Here is a 22,241-nt window from a genome sequence, read left to right as displayed (position 1 = left end):
ATCACCCCTCGGTTTCCCTCACTCCAGGGGAAACTGATCTCAGCCTAGCCAGTCTCCACCCCCGACCCCAAATTAAAGCCCTCTAGCCTACGCAACATCTTGATGAATCTTTTCTGCACGCTATCGAGCTGAATCCTATCCTTCTCCTAGCGTGGTGGCCAGAACTGCAGACCATTCTCCACATGTAGCTGGACAGGCTCCCGGGCGGGGTGTATCCCGGTACCAGTTGTAGTTTCTCACCCTTCCCACAGCGGGCGTGTGGTCCCGGGACATTTCACTGCTGGGAGCGGCGCAGCTCCTCACTATGAGCCTTTGATTCGGCGAGTTAGGGCCGGGGCTGAGTACCCCACTCGCTTCTCAAGATGCCTTCGGGACAACAGGCGCAGGGTAAGAAACTCAAACTTCGGTCGGGGGAGGCCGTTCCTCGGCGACTGTGAGGGCACCTGGTCTGAATTCTGTGTTTTTTTTTCATTCACACTTTTAAAGGTGGCAAAATGTTCGGGATCCTGAAAGCGCAACAGGAGGAGCGATTGGCTAGTGTTAATAAGGTGAGTGGGTGGCCGCTTTTTGCCGCCATCCCTCCGAGTTCCTTTCCAGTTTTTGTCTACTCTTTGTCTTTCATTCTGCTCTTCACGTTATTTTGCTTTGTCTTTATGTTGCTCTGTATCCGCGCTCTCTTGGTCACCTCGCTTATACCTCAGTTATACGCGGTTTTTACACACAGTACTATGAAATTCTCTGCGTCGTCTTTACTTGGCGCCATACCCGCCTGTCTGTTCAAAAACCCTCAAGCCACTTTCCCACCCTGGAAACCAGTCCCTGTCAGATCCCGGTATTTCTGAAGTGATATGTCTTAGGGAATATGCTCTGAATTTTTCCATTAAATCGTCTTTTCTTCGAATAGTGTTCCAGATCAATAAACATGCCCTACTTTCGCCGATCGCTTCAACAATATACTTTGTTCATAATAGTTACAAATATTTTGCCATTCGCAGTACCAGTCGGTCACTCCACTAAGCAAAAAGATTAACACTACATCCGCTTGACGGCACATACAAAATGCTGGAGGAACCCAGCTTGACTGCTTTTTTCCATAGATGCTGCCTGATCAGCATCTGCAGGTTTTCTCTTGTTTGTGACAGTGGCTTTCCCTTTACTTACACAGCAATATCCAAATTTTGTGGGTTACACTGGAGTATCAGGGGCCCTCCTACCAGTGTAGAATGTAGGAGGACCTCTGACATTAGCCTTTCCCACAACAGTGGGCTGCGTGGTAACGGAGTGGTTAGCGCGGCTGGTATACAGTGCCAGTCATCGCCAGTTGCTCTCTGTAAGGAGTTTGTACGTTCTCCCCGTGACCACGCGAGTTTCTTCCACATGCTGCTGCACAGAAGGTGTACAGATGGGGTTCGGGTTAGTGAGTTGTGTGTGTATTGACACTGCAAGTACGGTGACGATTGTGGGCTGCCCCCAGCACAATCCGCAGACTGTGGCGGTCGTTGGGGGAATGCGACAAATAAAGCTAAACTCTAGCTTTTGTTCTGTGCGCCAGGCTGCAGCTGGTACCTCAGCCCGTAGTCAGGGGTCTTGGAATGTGCAACATTTGTTCAGGGATAGCTGGAAGATAAAGTTTCAGGCAGACCAGACGGGCTTGTTTCACTGAATGATAACCGAGCAGTGGCAGACAATCCTCGACTCTTTAACCCCAGCTCAGCGCAGTCTGAATGTGTACAGTTTAGGGTGAACCTGAGCAAACACTTCTGACCACTCTTGGTCACAGGAGGCTGTGGCTTGGACCCTTATTGTGAACACCACTTGAGTTCCCTCTGTGAATTTAGCAAATCACTGTCTCCTCCCCAGTGCTCTTGGGTCCCAATACTCAGACAGGACTAGCTGGTACTAACATATTTACAAAACCCAACGTCGTGTTGCCAACCCTTGAAGGTTATGTCATGAACAAATTAAAGACTTTAAATTTTACAGAAACTTTTCTTGGCCTCTGGAGGTTACTAAGTGCTTTACAGTCAATTACTTCTTTTGAAATACAGATAAACATGGCAGCCCGATTTACGCATGCAAGATTTCATCAGTGGCAACATAAGGATGCTATTTAAATATTTTACTGACTATGGTGGGGGGTGGTGGAATAAACATTAGCCAGGATCATAAACTGTTCTTCAAACAGTGGTTTAGGGAGGAGGCATAATTAAACGATAAGATTACTAGCTTTGTGTTCTGTAAGGGACGATTGATGGGGATCAAAGGGCAAGTGAATGGTGTTTTGGTACAGTCAGTGAAAATCTGCTTGGATGATAGAATGAGCTTGAGGGCTGAATGGCCCATTTTAGAAATATACTTCAGTAGTAATAAGAACTCCCACTGATCCCTTCTTTTCCTTTAGCAATTAGACTTCATAGATTTAGGGGATCAAGCCAGATTACCCAGTGCTCCAACACAATATTCCCCTGTATGTCTCAGAACAACCCAAGTGTGCAACAGTTGATACTACCAGCAAATCCGCAGGAGATCTAACAGATAGTTCAAGTTACAGATTAAGACAATTTGTCATGAGTTGCATTTTTGAACATGTGGCTGTGGGAGTGTGGTTTGTTCTTGTACTTACTCGCCAGCTGAACCCCCTACTGCCCTCCTGGGAAACGAATCCCACAGAATCTGATAGTAAGCACAATTTCAGCTGTGACTGTCAATAGCTCTTTCAGTTGGAGCTTTAAGTTGGTTGCTTTTTTTTTGTTTCTGATTCAGAAGGTTCTATCACGCCCCATTCCAGAAATTGCAACGCGGAGTTCTAGATTGACGATGTACCAAATACTGTGGAAATAGTGCCTACGCACTGGGGACAAAATGCTATATCAAGACACGGTCTGATCTCGCATGTGAAAGTACAAGATCTTTTGGCCCTGCTTTGAAAAAGAATAGGACAATTCTCATTGGTGTCCAGGTCAATACTTAAAACAACTCTCGCTGGCATCCTGCCATATTGCCATATATATATAGTTCTAAATTAATATTTCTAAATTCGGATTTTTTGGGCTCTGTGTTATGGGAAATTCCTGTAAAATGCTCTTCCGACATTAAAATAGTGACTGCTGGATTAGCAGCCAAAATTATGGACCATTGATCAAGAATCTTGAGATTGAATCCCACTTGAGTTAGGGAACTCAAGAAACTATACACAGTGGATTCCGGTAAATTGGGCTATTGGTTAATCAGGGCAGCCATTTATTTGGGACAACTCTTTAAAGAACAAAAACTAAATCAAGAAAATAGATGGGTTTACTTTTGTTTATTTGGTTAATTGGGACAGGAGACTGTTACCGAACTGTTTCTAACTGGCGTCAGTCGCATGCACTTGCCTGGCCCTTGGGCACTACACCGTACCTAGAGTGATCCGTTTTAAATAGCATCAGTTGTGTTATGTTTGTGTTCAAAAGGCAGAGATTTTTGTCACTGATAGTTAGCAAGAGATAAGCAGTAAAACAATTTGGAACTGTTTTGTCCAACACGGTTCCAAGCATTGAGGCCTGCGGATGTCAGAAATGGCCGGGAGTGAAAATGAAAATATCTCACTACTTCAACAACTTGGGAATTATGGAGAATTTGAAGGTATCGACAAGTGTTACAATGAAAATGAAGGCTTGGAGGATGCAGTTGTCTAAAGCATGTATGAATGCAGTCCATTATCCGCACTAGATGTCTGCTGATTTTGTTCATTGCATACACTGGATGAATTCCTCAGTTGATAACTATTAGGAACTTCTCCACAGTTTTAAAGTACTGTCAAGGTACTGGTAGTGTTCTAATTTGTTCTGTATTCCATTTAAGTGGTAGTTTGTGTTTTTTATACCTTTTAACTATTTCCATGGTTGGCACGTGGCCAAGTGGTTAAGGCATTGGACTAGTGACCTGAAGGTCGTGAGTTCGAGCCCCAGCTGAGGCAACGTGTTGTGTCCTTGAGCAAGGCACTTAACCACACATTGCTCTCCAACGACACCGATGCCAAGCTGTATGGGTCCTAATGCCCTTCCCTTGGACAACATTGGACATGGAGAGAGGAGACTTGCAGCATGGGCAACTGCTGGTCTTCCATACAACCTTGCCCAGGCCTGCGCCCTGGAGAGTGAAGACTTTCCAGGCGCAGATCCATGGTCTTGCAAGACTAACGGATGCCTAAAAAAAACCTATTTCCATGAAATTTCAGCAAATTGGGGCAGCCACCTAATTGGGACAAAATGTAGTGGTCTCGATGAGTCCCAATTAACCGGAATTATATAAACACACGCACACGCAACAGTCTTGGGCGCCCTAGATTCTTTATATCAATTTTGTTTCAGATGTTTATATTTTGTCTTCTGCATTAATGTGTCAGTTGAAAAGTGCAAAATTTTGATTTCCAAGCATTAATTTTCCAAAAAATTAAATGTTACAGAGAAATATTTTTATTTCATTAAGGAAAGTAACATATTAAGTAGTAGACTACTTTAAAAATAGAAACTTGATTACTTTGTAGGTAAAGCCCAGTGCATGATTAAACAAAGATAACAAACAGGTACTAATGATGAATGATATAATATGTCGAATGGACTAAAGGAATCAAACTGAGTGAAGGACAACCAAACTAAAAGGTGAGGGTGTGGCAGATGTGACAGTTTAACCTGCAAATCATCAATTCTTACACCATGGTAAGAATGAGCATTGCAACAAGACAGAAGTTGGTCATCCTGCATCAGCAAGGTCTCTCCCAAGCAGAAATTTCACAGCAGACAGGAGTTTCAAGATGTGCTGTCCAAGCTCTTCTGAAGAAGCACAAAGAAACGGGCAAGATTGAGGACCAGATATGCAGTGGTTGAATGCAGCAGACAAGACACATCAAACTGGCATGTCTTCTAAACCAGAAAAAGCCCAGCACCACTGCAACATAAGTCACCCCTCTGCAATCTGGAGAAGGCTTGTCAGAAGTGGTCTTCGTGAAAGAGTTGCTGCCAAAAAGCTGTTCTTCCAAAGTGAAAACAAAACCAGGAGACTTCCCTATGCACAAAAGCACAAGGACTGGACTGGGGTGCTGAACAATGGCAACAAGTTCTCTGGACTGATGAGAGAAAATTTGAAATGTTTGGCTCAAACAGGAAGCAGTTTGTACATAGAAGAACTGGAGAGTGCTACATGGATGAGTATCTGCAGCCTGCAGTGAAGCATGGTGGAGGTTCTGTGCAAGTTTAGGGCTGCATTTCTGCAAATAGAGGTGGTGGTCTGGTGAGAATTAATGGAATCCTCAATGCTGAGAAGTACAAGCAGTTTCTTACCCATCACACAATACCAGGAGGGAGGCATCAGATTGGTCCCGACTTCGTTCTGTAGCAGGACAATGACCTAAGCACAGGGCCAAGGTCGTAAAGAACTATCTTCAGTGAAAAGAAGAACAAGGGGATCTGCAACAAGATGGTATGACCTCCACAGATCCCTGATCTCATCATCGAGGCTATCTGGGATACCCTGGAGCAACAGAAGCAAGTTAAACAGCCAAAGTCTGTAGAAAAACAGTGGCAAGTTCCCCAAGATGCCGGGAACAACCTAACAGCTGATTTTGTTATAAAATTGTCTGGCAGTGTACCTAAGAGAATTGATGGTTTTTGAGACAAAGGGCAGTCACAACAAATACTGATTTGATTTAGTTTTTTAGTGTTTACTGCTCTTTAGAATACATTTTTGATATTAAGAAACTTTTCATTATTTTTGAAAGAATTTCCCTTTGCAGATGTTTTTTAGATATGCCAAAGACTTTTGCACAGTACTGTACTGTATATATATGAATACATATACATGTCGTGCATTCAGAGATGTTCTTCTGCACAACACTGTTGAAACACATGGTTATGTGAGTTACTGTCACCTTTGTGTCAGCATGAACCAGTCTGGCCATTCTCCTCTGACCTCTCTCATTAACAAACATTTTCGCCCACAGCACTGCAGCTCACTGTATGTTTTTTTTTGGTTTTTGCACCATTCTCTGTAAACTCTAGAGACTGTTGTGTGTGAAAATCCCAAGAAATCAGCAGTTTCTGAAATGCTCAAACCACGCCATCAGGCACTAACATTTTACGGTCAATGTCAGTTAGGTCACAACTGTTCCCCATTCTGATGTTTGATCTGAACAACAACTGAACTTCCTGACCACGTCTGCGTGCTTTTATGCATTGAGTTGCTGACACAGGAATGGCTGGTTGGATATTTGCATTAACAAACAGGTGTACATAATAAAGTGGCCACTAAGATAGACTGTATGTATCTCTGTGTGTGTGTGTGTCTGTCTCTATATAAGACTGTCTCAGTAGTGGTTACCATGAAACTACTGGATTATTGCAGACTTCTTTAGTTCATGAATCCGTCACTCCCTGTCCTTGTCCATTAGTTATTTCACACCCATCATATCTCATTTTGTTCGCCCCTAACTGTCCCTTCAGTTCAGATGGACAATAAACGCTGGAGGTTGTGACAAGTGCTATGTAAATGGTGTTCGTTGTTCTTTTTTTTCCAAACAGCGATTTCCCCAATTAATTTGTCACTGGGCACATCACTTGAGCTGGCCAAGAAGACTGCAGTACCAGCTGGGCTAAGTCTGTGCTGGCGTGGCACAAGCATTTTGCAATGCAAATGTGCTGGGACGAAGCCAGAGATCAGAAATTGTATCAGAATCCTGACCTTTCCCTGGTGCCACTCTGTAAGGCTCTAGTAAAAACCTTCTTTGTTCAAAATGTTTCACAAAACCATATTGAGTCAATAACAATTGGCTAACCTATTCACGTACCGAACTATCAAGCTGCTTGCACAATTAGGGCAGCTGCAGATTTTATAGTACACAACGCCATTCAGCTTGTTGTGTTTGGGCTGGCTCTTTGAAAGAACTCTTATGCTTAATTCTGAAGACTTGCTTCTGGCTTTCTCACCTCTTAAATAACTCAAAGACTTTATGTCACCTTTTCAGGTAGGGACTTCTAGATCCTGACAAACCTCCCGAATGAAAAGCGTTCTCCTCATCTTCCCCCTGGAGATTTTCACCCAACTTTTAAACAATGATCTTTGATTCCTGACCCATTCCCCAAATTCCTGCTGCTGTGTGTAAGGAGTTGGTACGTTCTCACCGTGACTGTGTGGGTTTCCTCCAGGTGCTCCAGTTTCCTCCCACAGTCCAAAGATGTACCGGTTGGTAGGTTAATTGGTCATTGTAAATGTTCTTGTGATTAGGCTGGTGTTAAAGTCAGGGGGTTGCTGAACGGAACAGCTCAAAGTACCAGAAGGTCTATTCCGAACTGTATCTCAAAAAAATAAATAAATTCTTTCTGCTTGTTGCAGAGGCAAAAGTCATAAAGCAAACTGGTGTGGGAGCAGCTGAAACATTGTCAGTAGAAAATAGAAATAGGTTGGGGTAACTCTGTGATATAACTGTACAGTAAGAAATTTAAGTTTCTTTCACCCCTGCTCAACTCTCTCAAAATTGTTCATACCTTTGAAATCCTTGTTAAGTCTGGAGACTTAACCTTAACAGAAGACTTAACAGAACCTTCTGTTCCAAGATCAATGCCGACTTTTCCAATCTCTCTAATTCCTCATGACATCCAGATAAATCCCCTCGTGCTCTTTTGACAGATGCAGTAGTTTGGAAAGGAACTATAAAAATCGTTTGTAAAGTACTTTAGATAACATGACGGGCAGAAAGGATGCCCACATTTCTGATGGGAATTGGATAAGGAGTCATCCCTGAGGGAGGCATAAAATATAAACAAGCTGTGATTATCCCTGTCACTTTCAGCCATGCTTGGAGAAAGCCAAGTCTGAGGACAGAGAGTGGCCATGGTGGAATTTTGGGGACAACCTTTACCAGGGAGCAGACCAATAACATGGAAGTTGCAAAATAACCTGTCCAGGTAGCAATTACAATATTTTTAAGATGATAAAACCATTTAATAGACCTATGGGTCAAACAGAGTTTCATTGTCAAACCAGCTGTATGGTTTGTCAATTCGCCCAATCCCTCAGAACCGCCTAGTGTGAAGAACTGGCTCTGTCCTTTAATAATCACTATTCGTGGCATATTGCTACTCCAACAACAAGCGTTGTAGTCCTAGTTATTGTTCCAGATCTTCTGTCAGGGAATGTAGCACATTCTGTCAAAGCCACATTGCTATCGCAAGCTTCTTTTCTTTTAATAAAAAAATACTCAAACCTACTTAACCATCCCTTCCAGGGATCAGTGGATAGATTTACAGGACAGTATTCTCTTTATTTTTCTCCCCACATATTCTCTTCACTTAATCGGACTGCGATGTATCTCTCTTTATCAGCATTCCAAACTATTTTCATCACAGACTCGCGCCATTCAACCCTGGTGTCTAAGCTATTTTATGCTCTACATGAACTCTTAAGTGCATCTTTACGGTTTGCTTCTATTATTTCTTCAAGTACTGATTCTTAACTATTTCTTTGTAAATGGTGTAATCCTGATTCCCTATTGGATTTATTAGTAACTATTTTATATTTATGAATTCTAGTTTTAGTCTCATCTAAGGTTGGTAGGGTCTTCTACAACTGATATATATGCCTCTTCATATTTTGAAGGCCTCTATCAGGTCACCATTACACTTCGAAGATTGTGTCATCTTTGCTGATATCTAAATCTCTCAGTTCTGAAGTTAACTGGATTGGTCAAGATGTGAACATGACTTTTGTGGCTGTAATCGTGTTTATACCAGCTTTAGGGTTTAAGAGCTCTCAGGACACATATGATGGGGGTCACTGTAATCCTGAACGTGAACCGTGAGCCCTGAGCTGGAGCACATCAAGACAGTTTGGAACAGGGTTTGAGTCCTGAGAAGGGGAAACTGCTGCTGAGTGATGGGCACTCTTTTCTGTACTTCATTCCCTGAAATACTGAATGAGGTTCAAAGGTACAATTTAATGTCAGAGAAATGTATACAATATACATCCTGAAATGCTTTTTCTTCACAACCATCCATGAAAACAGAGGAGTGCCCCAAAGAATCAATGACAGTTGAATGTTAGAACCCCAAAGATACCCCCCTCCCGAGCTCCTCCCTCCTGCACATAAGCAGCAGCAACCAACAATCCCCCTCCCCCCACCGGCAAAAATAAAGCGCACCCGCTACCAGTGAATAAATGCTTAAAATGACAAAAAGAAAATGCACCAACTTAGCATCGGTAAACAGGCAAGACATTGCAAGTAATAATCACCCACTTTCCACAGCTGAAGGAACAATAGTTTGAGGCTGTGAAATTGGTTCCTGTCCTTCTAACTATGGACGGTTTTGGGATGTGCACCAGCAGAGGTGACTTGGATGAGTCATAGTTAGATTTATTTGGAAAACAAATTCTGATTATATTCCCCTAACTACAGAGTCCCCAATCTTTGTGGCAGATTGCCAGACTACAGGAGGTGGTCATAAATTTGACGTGTCTAGGCAGTGGATTGAGAACTATACCGATCTGCTACCACTTCTGTATGTTCTCCTAGTTTGCAGCATCACGCTGAAGGGACATTGCTTGCATTGGCATTCGTGTGGAACTCACGAATTGGCTCAACTGCCCTGCTTTGTCAACGTCAGTATTTGGATCTGACCCAAGTTCCAAAAGTGCGGCAGGTGCTTGGCACTTAGCAGTGTAGAGGTGAATGAGAAGTGGCTTTGTACTGTGAACCGTGAATCTGAGGGAGTTTCCACTTTCGAATAAAGCCAGCCAGTCATGAATGTCTTCTGCCAGCATCAATCATGAAAGCAGAGGGACTGTGGGGGTGGGGAGGAGACAGGAGTCCACAATTACCATGTGCATGTAGATCTCCAATTGGATAATAGTTGTATAACAGACTGGCATTTTCCTGAATAATTGGGTAGCTCAGCTTTCCCCATTCTTCCACAGCCTACACTTATTCAGTGGAATTACAGATATTTGTGGCTGGTGAGCAGTTCTCTTTGTATTGCACAAAATCTGCTGTGTTCTAATTTTGCTCATTTTCAAAATTGCACCAAGTCCCGTTCAGCATCCCTCCACCATCGGTCCTTTGCTGAACTACATTGACTCTGCCTGATCTGAAATTTTCATCCATTTTTTTTTAAAGCTCTCCATGACCGTACACTGCCTATGACCAGAATAATCTCTGGAATCGTCCTTCTCCAATTCTGACTTCTTACTGACTGCTTCATTTTGGTATTGGCTTATTATCAGCCTTGTAGACAGCACCTTCCAAACCTATCTCTCTACCAGCCAGAAGGACAAGGGAACATCACTACATGGATATAGCCCTCCGAACCACACCTTATTTCTCCTTCGCCTTTGCTGGGTCAAAACCCTGGAGCTTTCTCCCTCACAGTATTTTTACTTTTAATCTTAATATTTTTCCCGCTGTTGGATGAGACAAATGTTAGCTGCAAAGAATACAATTTCTTGATCGCAGATCTGCCACTGGTACAGTGACTGAATAAATTCTGTTACTATTACACCTTAATATACCTTATTAGGTTTTTAAAAATCTGAATCAGAATCAGGTTTATTATCACCAGCATGTGTCTTGAAATTTGTTAACTTGGCAGCAGTTCAATGCAATACATGATGATATAGAAATAAATACATTTCAGTAAGTACAGTATATATGTATATTGAATACATTTAAAGTGAAAAAAACAGAAATAATATATATATTTTTAAAAAGTGAGGTTGTGATCATGAGTTCAGTATCCATTTAGGAAACGTATGGCAGAGGGGAAGAAGCTGTTCCTGAATCACTGAGTGTGTGCCTTCAGGCTTCTGTACCTCCTTCCTGATGCTAACACCGAGAAGAGGGCATGTCCTGGGTGATGGGGAACCTTAACAATGGACGTCACCTTTCTGAGGCACCGATCCTTGAAGATGTCTTGGGTACTATGGAGGCTAGTACCCAAGATGGTTTCCCCCTCCTGTACCAGACAGTGATGCAACCTGTCAGAATGCTCCCTACGGTACATCTGTAGAAATTTTCGGTGGTTTTGGTGACAAACCAAATCTTTTCAAACTCTTTTTTTTGGTGTGTGCCTGCGTGCATGCGAGTCTGTGCGCCTGTGTGCGTGCGTCTGTGATGATGTCTTTTTCATGGCGCGGAGCGAGAGAGAGACTGTGTGGGTGTCTCTCCTCACACAGACATCTTTGCAGTATTTTTCCCTTTGCTTTAAGAGGTTGAGTTGCGATCTCGACACTCCACCCGGCACGGATGGAAAGCGTACTCAGGAGCGGACCTGACTGGTTTCGAACCTGGGAACCTCCGATCCCGGGTCCGGTGCTGGTGTCATTGCGCCACCAGCCGGCCCTTTTCAAACTCCTAATGAAATATAGCCGCTGTCTTGCCTTCTTTTTGTATCATTGATATGTTAGGACCAGGTTAGATCCTCTGAGATCTTGACACCCAGGAACTTGGAATTGCTCACTCTCTCACTTCTGATCCCTCTACGAGGATCGGTTCATGTTCCCTCGTTTTACCCTGAAGTCCACAATCAGCTTTTTTGTCTTACTGATGTTGAGTGCGGTTATTGCTACGACACCACTCCACTAGTTGGTATATCTCGCCCTCTCATCTCCATCTGAGATTCTACCATCAATGGTTGTATCATAAGCAAATTTATAGGTGGTATTTGAACTATACCTAGCCACACAGTCATGGGCATAGAGAGCGTAGAGCAGTGGGCTAAGCACACATCCCTGAGGTGCACCAGTGTTGATCATCAGTGAGGAGGATATGTTATCAACAGTCTGCACAGATTGTGGTCTTCCAGTTAAGAGGTCAAGGATCCAATTGCAGAGGGAGGTATAGAGGCCCAGGTTCTGTAACTTGTCAATCAGCATTGTGGGAATGATGGTATAAAACGCTGAGCTATAGTCAACGAATGGCATTGTGAAATAGGTGTTTGTACTGTCCAGGTGAGCTAAGGCTGTGTGATTGTGTCTGCCGTTGACCTATTGTGGCGATAAGCAAATTGCAGTACGTCTTGGTCCTTGCTGAGGCAGGAGCTGAATCTAGCCATGACCAACCTCACAAAGCATTTCATCACCATAGGTATGAGTGCCACTGGACAAGAGGTTGAAAGTGTCCTTGAATACTCCCGCCAGTTGGTTGGCACAAGTTTGCAGAGCCTTACCAGGGACTCCATAGGGGCCTGCCACCTTGTGAAGGTTCACTCTCCTTAAAGACAGCCTAACATCGTCCTCCAAGACACAGATCACAGGGTCACCGGGTACAACAGGGATCTTCACAGCTGTAGTTCTCCCTTTCAAAGCAGGCATAGAGAGTATTGAGCTCGTTTGATAGTGAAGCTTCGCTGCCATTCATGCTATTGAGTTTTGCTTTGCAGTAAGTAATGTTTTGCAAACCCTGCTAGAGTTGTCGTGCATCCGATATTGCCTCCAACCTGCTCGATAATAAGGTTGACCAACAATGAGAAAGCCCAGTATAATAATCCATAAAGTGTCAGCCACAGCGTGGGAAAGAGGTTTAAAGTGAGGCCAGGGCATTTGGGCAGTGGATTCCCACAGTATCAAAGATGCGATGAAAGGGCTTAGCCCAAAACGTCATCCTAGATGCTGCCTGAATTGTTGAGTTCCTCCAGCATTTTGTGTGTGTTGCTCAAGATTGCCAGCATCTGCAGAAACTCTTGTGGCCAGGCCGTTTAACTGAAAATGTGAGATGTGCATGTCATGGAATCCGGGCACTGTTTCAGAGTGTTGGGCTTGAAGATGGAATGACTGAAATGGGAGTGGTCCAGGTTTGTTTGAGACTGTTGCCAAGGTGTGTTGTCTTGGGCCTGGTCAGCAAACGCTAAGCCCCGATTGCACTCTCTTCTGAGAGCCTTTGGACTAATAGAGGCAGACAATCAGCCTGTGCTTAGCCTAGCTTCCTGCAGATTAAGCAAACACAAAGCATATGCCTGTGATTCCAAGTTATCTGTCAGAGCAGTTGAGACAGGAAGTGTCGAGTGTCTGTCCAGAGAGGCACAAATTTCAGGCCAGCTCTCCCAGCGAGGGACTGACAGAATACAGCAATGCTGGAGGAGAGCTTCATATGAGGCCTTTCAGGATGTGGATTAATCCTATCTAATTCTGCATTCCTCGACTCTAAAATCCTTCTTAGGTTTCAATAGGTACATTTAATGTCAGAGAAATGTACATAATATACCTCCTGAAATTCTTTTTCTTCACAAACATCCACAAAAACAGAGGAGTGCCCCAAAGAATGAATGACAGTTAAATGTTAGAACCCCAAAGCCCCCCCCCAGCTCTCCCTTGCATGCACAGGCAGCAGCAAAGCAACAACCCCCCCCACCAACAAAAAATCATCGGCGCTCTCCACCGAGCACTCAAGCGTGCAGCAAAGCATCAATAAAGACACAGACTTGCAGTACCCCAAAAAACACTCATTCACTTGGTATTCGACTCTCCCTCTCTCTCCCTAATAAGGGAAAAAGAGGTGCTCCCATTTCACAGCGAGAGGAGAGACATAGCAAAACAATTCACTGATTTATGGTGTTAAAAGTCTGTTGCATCGCTTTTTCTGAGCTCTGTGCCCAAAGAACTTGGGTCTCAGGGCACACAGCCAGCAGCCAGCTCTCTGCTTTTGATCTTCCGTCTCCCATGACACATCAGACGGTGGCACCGGTCTTGAATCCACCTGCCTCCAGAGCCATGAAAATCTGGCACCCTGAAGGTGCTCTAGTCTTCCAGGCCGCATCTTTGGCATACCGAAAAGCGGCCAGTCGTGAGACCCCGAGAGCGGGACCTGTTTCCGCAAAGAACCGAAGTCAGAGTGTAACTCCAGGTCAGAGTCTTCAAAAGAACCCTGAAAAGGAAAAGAAAAGAGATAGCAAAGGTAGAAATAGAGCTGTTTCCGAATTTGGGAGCAAAGGAGGCGCCATCGTCCTCCTTAGCCATGGTTAAGTTTTGCATTTTCTTAAGAATTTATTTTGTAATTTAACTTTGAGAGAAACTATAGCGAAGCAATCTGCTTCATATTTGTAAATATAATTAAACGGTTTATCCTATGCTTATTACACTCTGAAGCCTCAAGGAAAAATTACTCATTCAACTTGCTTTTTCCAGGTACCAAACTCCCCATTCACCCTCTTCCTGAAACAACCATAACTTTATGAGGAGGCCAGATGTTGCAGGCTTCTTCTTGTGTCAGTTCTTGAAGAGAGCGGTCTGGTTAGTCCCATTCCCTGGCTCACTCCCCACATTCTTGGAAGTGTTGTTATCCTTCAAATAGTTAACTAATTCCTGTTTGTGCACCCCTTGTTTCTCATGCTGCCTGTGAATCCAATATCTGGAGCCATATCCCAGAGAGATGCATCATTCAGGTGGAGATCATCCTGGCTTTGCTTTCCCCAGTCAAAGATTTAATTCTTCAAATTACAGTTTAGGACTTGTAGAACAGTAGGATAGAATCAAGGGGCTGAATGGTCCACCCTGTTCCTTTGGTTAAGACCCAAGGCACAACGGGATTTGCAAATGATATAGAACAGTTTCTGTGCTGTAGTTTCTATGGTTCTATAGACGAGGTGGTAAATGCGGGTTCTTTTTTAACATTTAAGAATAAGTTGGACAGATACATGGATGGGAGGTGTATGGAGGGATATGGTCCGTGTGCAGGTCAGTGGGACTAGGCAGAAAATGGTTTGGCACAGCCAAGAAGGGCCAAAAGGCCTGTTTCTGTGCTGTAGTTTCTATGGTTCTATGGTTCTATAAACAGTGAGATCAGTGATAGAATCATTTCAGCATGGAATGAGGCTATTCTGCCTTTCAAGTCCAGAATAGAAGAGTAGATTTCTCCCTAATGTCCTGGTTGAATAGTTTTCCTTTACTAATAATAAAAAAGAGATTATCTTATTGCTGTATATGGAGCTTACAGCACTCCTATTGGCTGACACATTTACAACATTGACCATACTTCCGAAAAAAAACTACTTGACACAAACTGTTTCTTTATGACATCTTAAGAAGGATGTATAACTAACAAATCTCCATGACTCTTCACACTGCTTTAGATCACCTAGGCAACACACATACCTATGTCAAGATGCTGTTCATTGACCATAGCTCAGCATTTAATACCATCAGTCCCACAATCCTGATTGAGAAGTTGCAGAACCTGGGCCTTTGTACCTTCCTCTGTAATTGGATCCTTGATTTCCTTACCGGAAGACCACAGTCTGTGTGGATTGGTGATAACATATCCTCTTCGCTGATGATCAACACTGGTGCACCTCAGGGGTGTGTGCTTAGCCCACTGCTCTACTCTCTGTATACACATGACTGTGTGGCTAGGCATAGCTCAAATACCATCTACAAATTTGCTGATGATACAACCATTGTTGGCAGAATCTCAGGTGGTGACGAGAGGGCGTACAGGAGTGAGATATGCCAACTAGTGGAGTGGTGCCACAGCAACAACCTGGCACTCAATATCAGTAAGACGAAAGAGCTGATTGTGGACTTCAGGAAGGGTAAGATGAAGGAACACATATCAATCCTCATAGAGGGATCAGAAGTGGAGAGAGTGAGCAGCTTCAAGTTCCTGGGTATCAAGATCTCCGAGGATCTATTCTGGTCCCAGCACAGTGATGTAGTCATAAAGAAGGCAAGACAGCGGCTATACTTCATTAGGAGCTTGAAGAGATTTGGCACGTCAACAAATACACTCAAAAACTTCTATAGTTGTACCATGGAGAGCATTCTGACAGGCTGCATCACTGCCTGGTATGGAGGGGCTACTGCACAGGACTGAAAGAAGCTGCAGAAGGTTGTAAATCTAGTCAGTTCCATCTTGGGCACTAGCCTACAAGGTACCCAGGACATCTTTAGGGAGCGGTATCTCAGAAAGGCAGTGTCCATTATTAAAGACCTCCAGCACCCAGGGCATGCCCTTTTCTCACTGCTACCATCAGGTAGGAGATACAGAAGTCTGAAGGCACACACCCAGCGATTCAAGAACAGCTTCTTCCCTTCTGCTATTCGATTCCTGAATGGACTTTGAAGCTTTGGACACTACCTCACTTTTTTGATATACAGTATTTCTGTTTTTGCACACTTTTTAATAATCTATTCAATATACATAATTGATTTACTTGTTTATTTATTATTATGTTTTATTTTATTTATTATTATTTTTTTCTCTCTGCTGGATTATGTATTACATTAAACTGCTGCTGCTAAGTTAACAAATTTCATGTCACATGCCGGTAATAATAAATCTGACTCTGATTCTGAGTGCTTAGTGCTTTCCCAATTCTTTATTATAATGTAATTTCTCTATGGAAGAACAGCCCATTGGAATCGCCACTTCCCATGTAACGTCCTCTTTCACTGAAGTAACACGTGTGGATGATACAAATGAAGGGAAAGCTGGAGAGAGTGAAACAGGTCAAGGGAGAATCAGGCAGACATAAATTCAATATCAGCTCAACCAAAGCACCAGCCAGAGCTTCAAATTTCAATAAGTTTGAAATGTAATTACTAACTATCGTACTAAGTTTATCCCTGAATCCTGACACTGACCCCAATTTCAGCTCCAAACTCAACACTTAAATCAGCAATCTAACTAAATTTGAACTCCAGACTCTAAATTCAATCAAAAATACAAAAGTTAGTTGTTTAATACAGTTGTGTAACATTGTTGAAAGTTACTCCTAAAATCTTCCTTTTTGATTTGTACTTTCATCCCTGCTGATGGCCAAGGGTAATCATGATTGTCTAATTTCACAATGCACAGTGTGTATTGCCCACTGTGTATTGGCAGTGCAGGATAATGCACAATACAGTGCAATGTTTTGCAGTAAATCAAATGATAGGTAAAACAGTCTCAGTGCCTTAAAACTAGAATATAAGACTATAAGACATAGGAGCAGAATTAGGCCACTCAGCCCATCGAGTCTGCTCCACTATTTCATCATGGCTAATTTATCATCATTCTCAAACACATTCTCCTCCCTTATCCCCGTAACCTTTGCTGCCATGAATAACCAGGAACCTGTAAATCTGCTTTAAATACACCCAATGACTTGGCCTCCACAGCTGTCTATAGTAATGAATTCCACAGATTCACCAACCTCTGGCTGAAGAAATTCCTCCATATCTCTGTTCTGCATGGATGTCACTCTATTCTGAGGCTGTGCCCTCTGGTCCTAGGCTCATCCACTACAGGAAATATCCTCTCCACATCCATTCTGTCTAAGCTTTCCGATATTAGATAGGTTTCAATGAGATCCTCCCACCCCCTAACTATTCTTCTAAACTCCAACAAGAACAGACCCAGAGATATCAAATGCTCCTCATATGTTAAACTTTTCATTCCCGGAATCATTCTCGTGAACCTCCTCTGGACCCTATCCAACACCAGCACATCTTTTCATAGCTAAAGCATCCAAAACTGCTTACAATACTCCCAAGTGTGACTTGACCAATGCCTTACAAAACCTCAGCATTACATCCTTGCTCTTATATTCTAGTCATTTGGAAATGAATGCTAATATGCATTTGCCTTCCTTACCACTGACTCAACCTGTAAGCTAACTTCCTGTACAAGGACTCCCAGGTCCCTTTGCACCTCTGAGTTTTGCATGTTCTCCCCATTTAGAAAATAGACTATGCCTTTATTCCTTCACCAAAGTGCTTGATTATACACTTCCCTACACTATATTCCATCTGCCACTTCTTTGCCCATTCTCCCAATCTGTCCAAGTCCATCTGCGGATTCACTGCTTCCTCAATACTACCTGCCCCTCCACCTATCTTTGTATCATCTGCAAACTTGGTATCAAAGGCATCAATTCTGTCATCCAAATCATTGACATATAACGTGAAAAAAAGTGAGCAGTCATGATACCGATCCCTGTCATCTGCAGCCAACCAGAATAAGCCCACTTTATTCTGACTGTTTGCCTCCTGCCAATCAGCCAATCTTCTACCTATACTGGTATATTTCCTGTAATACCATGGGCTGTTGTGGTACTGTGCAAGAGTCTTGGGCACATATATATAGCTATGGTGCCTAAGACTTTTTCACAGTACTGCATTTGTCAACATGAGGCAGAAATTGTGTTTGTAAATCTGGCGGGAGCAAAGGATGTTAGGAATGGTGAGGATGGAGCATCACGGGAGGGGTGTGGGGACAGGTGGCAGAGAGGGAGTGCCAGGGGAGGGGGTGGCACAGGTACAGACACACCTAGCCCTGAGACACCAGGCAAGTTAGTTTGATTCCAAACAATTGGTTTATTGATCATTATAGAATTTCTCTCTGGTGCTTCACACTCCCTCCCCTCTCCCTTTCCCTTTTCCCAACCATGATTGTCTTCTCCCTGCCCCCTACCCACACTCAGTCCACAATAGAGACCCAAATATCAGAAACAGGTTTAGCGTCACTCACGTATGCCATTAAATTTGGTTTTTTTTGGTGGCAGCAGTAAAATTACTACAGTACGATGCAAAAGTCTTAGGCACCCTAGCTATATGTGCTTAAGACTTTTGCACAGCACTGAATCTTGTTAAGCAGCCTCATATATGGCACCTTGTCAAAGGCCTTCAGAAAATCCAAGTAAGCAACATCCACTGACTCTCCTTTCTCTATCCTGCTTGTTAGTTCCTCAAAGAATTCCAACAGATTTGTCAGACAAGATTTCCCCTTGCTGACTTTGGCCTACTTTTATCATGTGCCTCCATGTACCTCAAAACCTCACCTTAATAATTAACTCCAAGATCTTTCCAACCATTGAAGTCAGATTAATTAGTGTATAATTTCCTCTCTTCTGCTTTCCTCCCTTCTTGTTGACTGGAGAGACAATTGCAATTTTCCACTCCTCCAGAACCTTTCCAGAATCTAGTGGTTCTTGAGAGATCATTACTAATGCTGCCACAATCTCTTCAGCTATCTCTTTCAGAACCCTGGGGTGTAGTCCATCTGGTTCAAGTGACTTATTTGCCTTAAGACCTTTGAGTTTCACAAGAACCTTCTCCCTAGTAATAGCAACTACACTCACTTCTGCCCCCGACACTCGAATTTGAAGCATACTGCTGGTGTCTTCCACAGTGAAGACTGATGCAAAATATTTAAATTCATCTGCATTTTCCTTGTTCCCCATTACTACCCCTCTGGCATAATTTTCCAATGGCCCAATATCCACTCTTGCCTCTCTTTAACTCTTTATAGTGCTGGGAACAAAAAACCTTTGGTATCCTCTGATATTTTTGGCTAGCTTCCCTTCATATTTCATCTTTTCTCTCCTTATTGTTTTTTTTTAGTTGCCTTCTGTTGGTTTTTAAAAGCTTACTAATCCTCTAACTTCCAACCAATGTTCCCTCTAATTTTTAGTAGTCAGTGTGCGCAAAAATCTAATGTTGTGCAAATTTTTTTTCTGTGACGAAAGTGTGTGTGCACTGAATGCACACATGGGACAGTGTATGTAGGTTTACAAAATATTTGACATAAAGCTGCACAGAATAACAACAAAATAACATACATATTTAAGTCACTCAGTTATTTTTTTCTCTCTCCTGTCTTTGGCATTTACCCATTCTTTGTAAACTCTATCTAGACTAATAGAGCTTCCATCCAATTGATTGCTTTTGATTCTCATTAACATATCCAAATGACATTCTCCTAAACGGTTTCTCAGCTTGTTTTTGAGTTGATTCATTAGGCTAAAACCTCGCTCACAGTCTGCACTAGACACAAGAAAGGTTCCCCTAATGTCCATCAACTGTGCATGGTCACAAAACTGTTCATTTTGAAGTACAAATGCCACCATTTGAGCAAAGTTTGAAATCAGTTTGGATTTAATTTTTTCTTGTAGGGAAAATTTGAAATCATTGAACTGTCTAACTATTACAGTATTTTCAGCGAGAAAGTCATGATATTTTAGACATAAGGCATTAACTTGTTCATCGCCAAGTGTGAGGTCACAATCTGCAATTGTGGAGAAATCACAAGCTGACCATTCTTGTACCTCATCTTCAGGAAACCTTCCTTCTAAATGAACACAAAGACTATTTATAAAAGTCAACAGCGAACTTGTATCTACTGTGATGTTTTCTTCACGTTGTTGGCTTAGCAAAACTTTAACTTTGTCACTCCACGAAACATTGTCTCCCAGATACTGCTTGCTTATCTTGTTAATTTTGCTTCACGCAAAATGAAGTGAATCAATCGGTGTCAGGCCACTCTTTTGCAGAATCTTGCACAGTGCAGCCAGTTCATCAAATACATCACTTATGTGATGTTTATCAATTTCTTGTGGCAGTATTTAGCCACAGGGTCATTTGACTGATCTTCTTCAAAGTATGTGATCAGTGCCTCAAAATTTTTTATTATTGCCTGTAATGCAAAGTGTCCAGATAACCATCTGACTTCATTAAGTGGTCTGAAAGCAACAGCTTCATTTTCAGAGGCCTCTGCAATTTCTTTAAATTTGCATCTTTTAACTGCTGATCGAGAAAACATTGTATAGATTGTTCATCAAAGTTTCAATGTCTCTGATTAACTTGACTTCTTTCCATGCATCGCAAATCCCAAGATCTTCACGGTGTGCTACACAGTGTTGCTGAACTAAGTGTGGAATGTCCTGTTAAGTCTTGCTGCAACACCATTAACTCTGCCCAACATTACTGACGCTCCACCAGACGTAAACATCACCATTTTATGGAGGTCAAGTTTCTTCTCTTCATAAAACTGCTTGATCACTGAAACAATAGAGGAAGCATCACATGCCTGCAGCTGAACTATTCCGCCAAAAAACGTCTTATAAACAGTACAATCTTTAGATCTGAATTTGAAGTACAGAATGAGACATTTGTTGAGAGATATGTCTGTGGTTTCATCAACTGCTAATGTGTGAAAATCTGCTGATGCTATTTCTTCAAACATGTCTTTCTACACAATATAGTTGATAGTCTCCAGAAATTTGAAGGCATAACTTTTGCTTCGCCAGCTGTCTGGGAGTTGAACATACTTTTCCATATGTTCATTAATGTGTTGTACTGAATGTAAAGAGTTATTCATTTTAACAGCTAACAACACACTGTCAATAAGAACTTTGATGTCCTCTGGGTTTGATTGTTTTCGCTCTCGCGCATCTGCATTCAACTGTAACATGCGTAGCACTCCTGTAACGGGTAATGACGGGTTCTGTTGCCTGAGCTTTTGTACACCGTCCAAATGCAATTTACTTGCCAAATGACGCTTCAAAAAGTCAAGTTTTCAAATATCATCCTACTTCTTTCCAATAGTAAATCCTCCAGCAACTTTCACATCATGACAACACAAACAGATAACTCCAGTTTCCGAATCACACGTAAATATTTCTCATAGCTGAATGTTCATGACCTCATGAGCTTACGGTGTAACAGTTTCTACTATTTTGTTAAGCCATTCAACCTTAAACAAATTTGCAGTTCTTTTGTGCATCATGCCCTTTGCTTCTTTTGAATTCAACATAGTGAATCAATATTTTTTTCAATAAAAACTTAGCTATCTACAGGATTTGAAACAGATCTTTGTAAACTTTATGACCTGAACACTGTCCACCAAACATGGCTGCCGCCGTGACGCAGCTGTACAAACCGAAACAGGAAAGACGATGTGACGTAAATTAGTGATGTGCATTGTGGTATTTGAAAAACTGACTAACTAGTTAACAGAAACAGTTAGCTAAAAATATTATTTTCAATAAGTATAATTTTTTTTGGTGTGTGCGTGTGCGATGTTGGCGGGACGATGACAATGTCTTTTTCATGCCTTTTCAAGGTGCAGAGCGAGAGAGAGAGAGAGACTGTGTGGCGCGCCATTCCTCACATAGACATTTTGCAGTATTCTTCCCTTTTTATTTTAGGTAACTAACCTTTTGTGCGCACATTAATTTCCTTTGTGCGCTGGTTGAAGAATGTGTGTGCACGTGCACATGCGCACAGCTTAGAGGGAACATAGCTTCCAACTAATTTTTGCTACATTACGTGTCCTCTTTTTTTATTTTGCTTTGATGCTGTCTTTGACTTCCCTTGTTACCCATGGTTGATCCATCCTCCCTTTAGAACACTTCTTCATCTTTGGGATGTATCTATCCTGCACCTTCTGAATTGCCCCCAGAAACTCCAGCCATCCCTGCCAAGTACCCTTCCAATCAATTTTGGCCAGTTCCTCTCTCATGCCT

The 22,241-nt window shown here is 42.5% G+C and overlaps 1 protein-coding gene across 2 annotated transcripts in view; it reads left to right on the top strand.

Annotated features, from left to right (window-relative positions):
- Positions 1-237: 237 nt before the first annotated feature.
- LOC134359870 (allograft inflammatory factor 1-like) overlaps positions 238-22,241 on the top strand; it is a 50,040-nt gene continuing 28,036 nt past the window's right edge. Inside the window, exons 1-2 of one of the 2 annotated variants that reach the window (XM_063073645.1) lie at positions 238-387; positions 487-548. In XM_063073645.1, the coding sequence (XP_062929715.1) occupies positions 363-387; positions 487-548 (87 nt within the window). In that variant the 5' untranslated portion in view covers positions 238-362. The remainder of the gene's footprint in view (positions 388-486; positions 549-22,241) is intronic. The other variant, XM_063073646.1, reaches the window with a different exon arrangement.

This window comes from Mobula hypostoma, chromosome 21, assembly GCF_963921235.1.
Source record: "Mobula hypostoma chromosome 21, sMobHyp1.1, whole genome shotgun sequence".
Classification (NCBI taxonomy): Eukaryota; Metazoa; Chordata; class Chondrichthyes; order Myliobatiformes; family Myliobatidae; genus Mobula; species Mobula hypostoma.
Note: the sequence above shows the minus strand (reverse complement) of the source record. Positions and strands in the feature narration are given on the sequence as shown.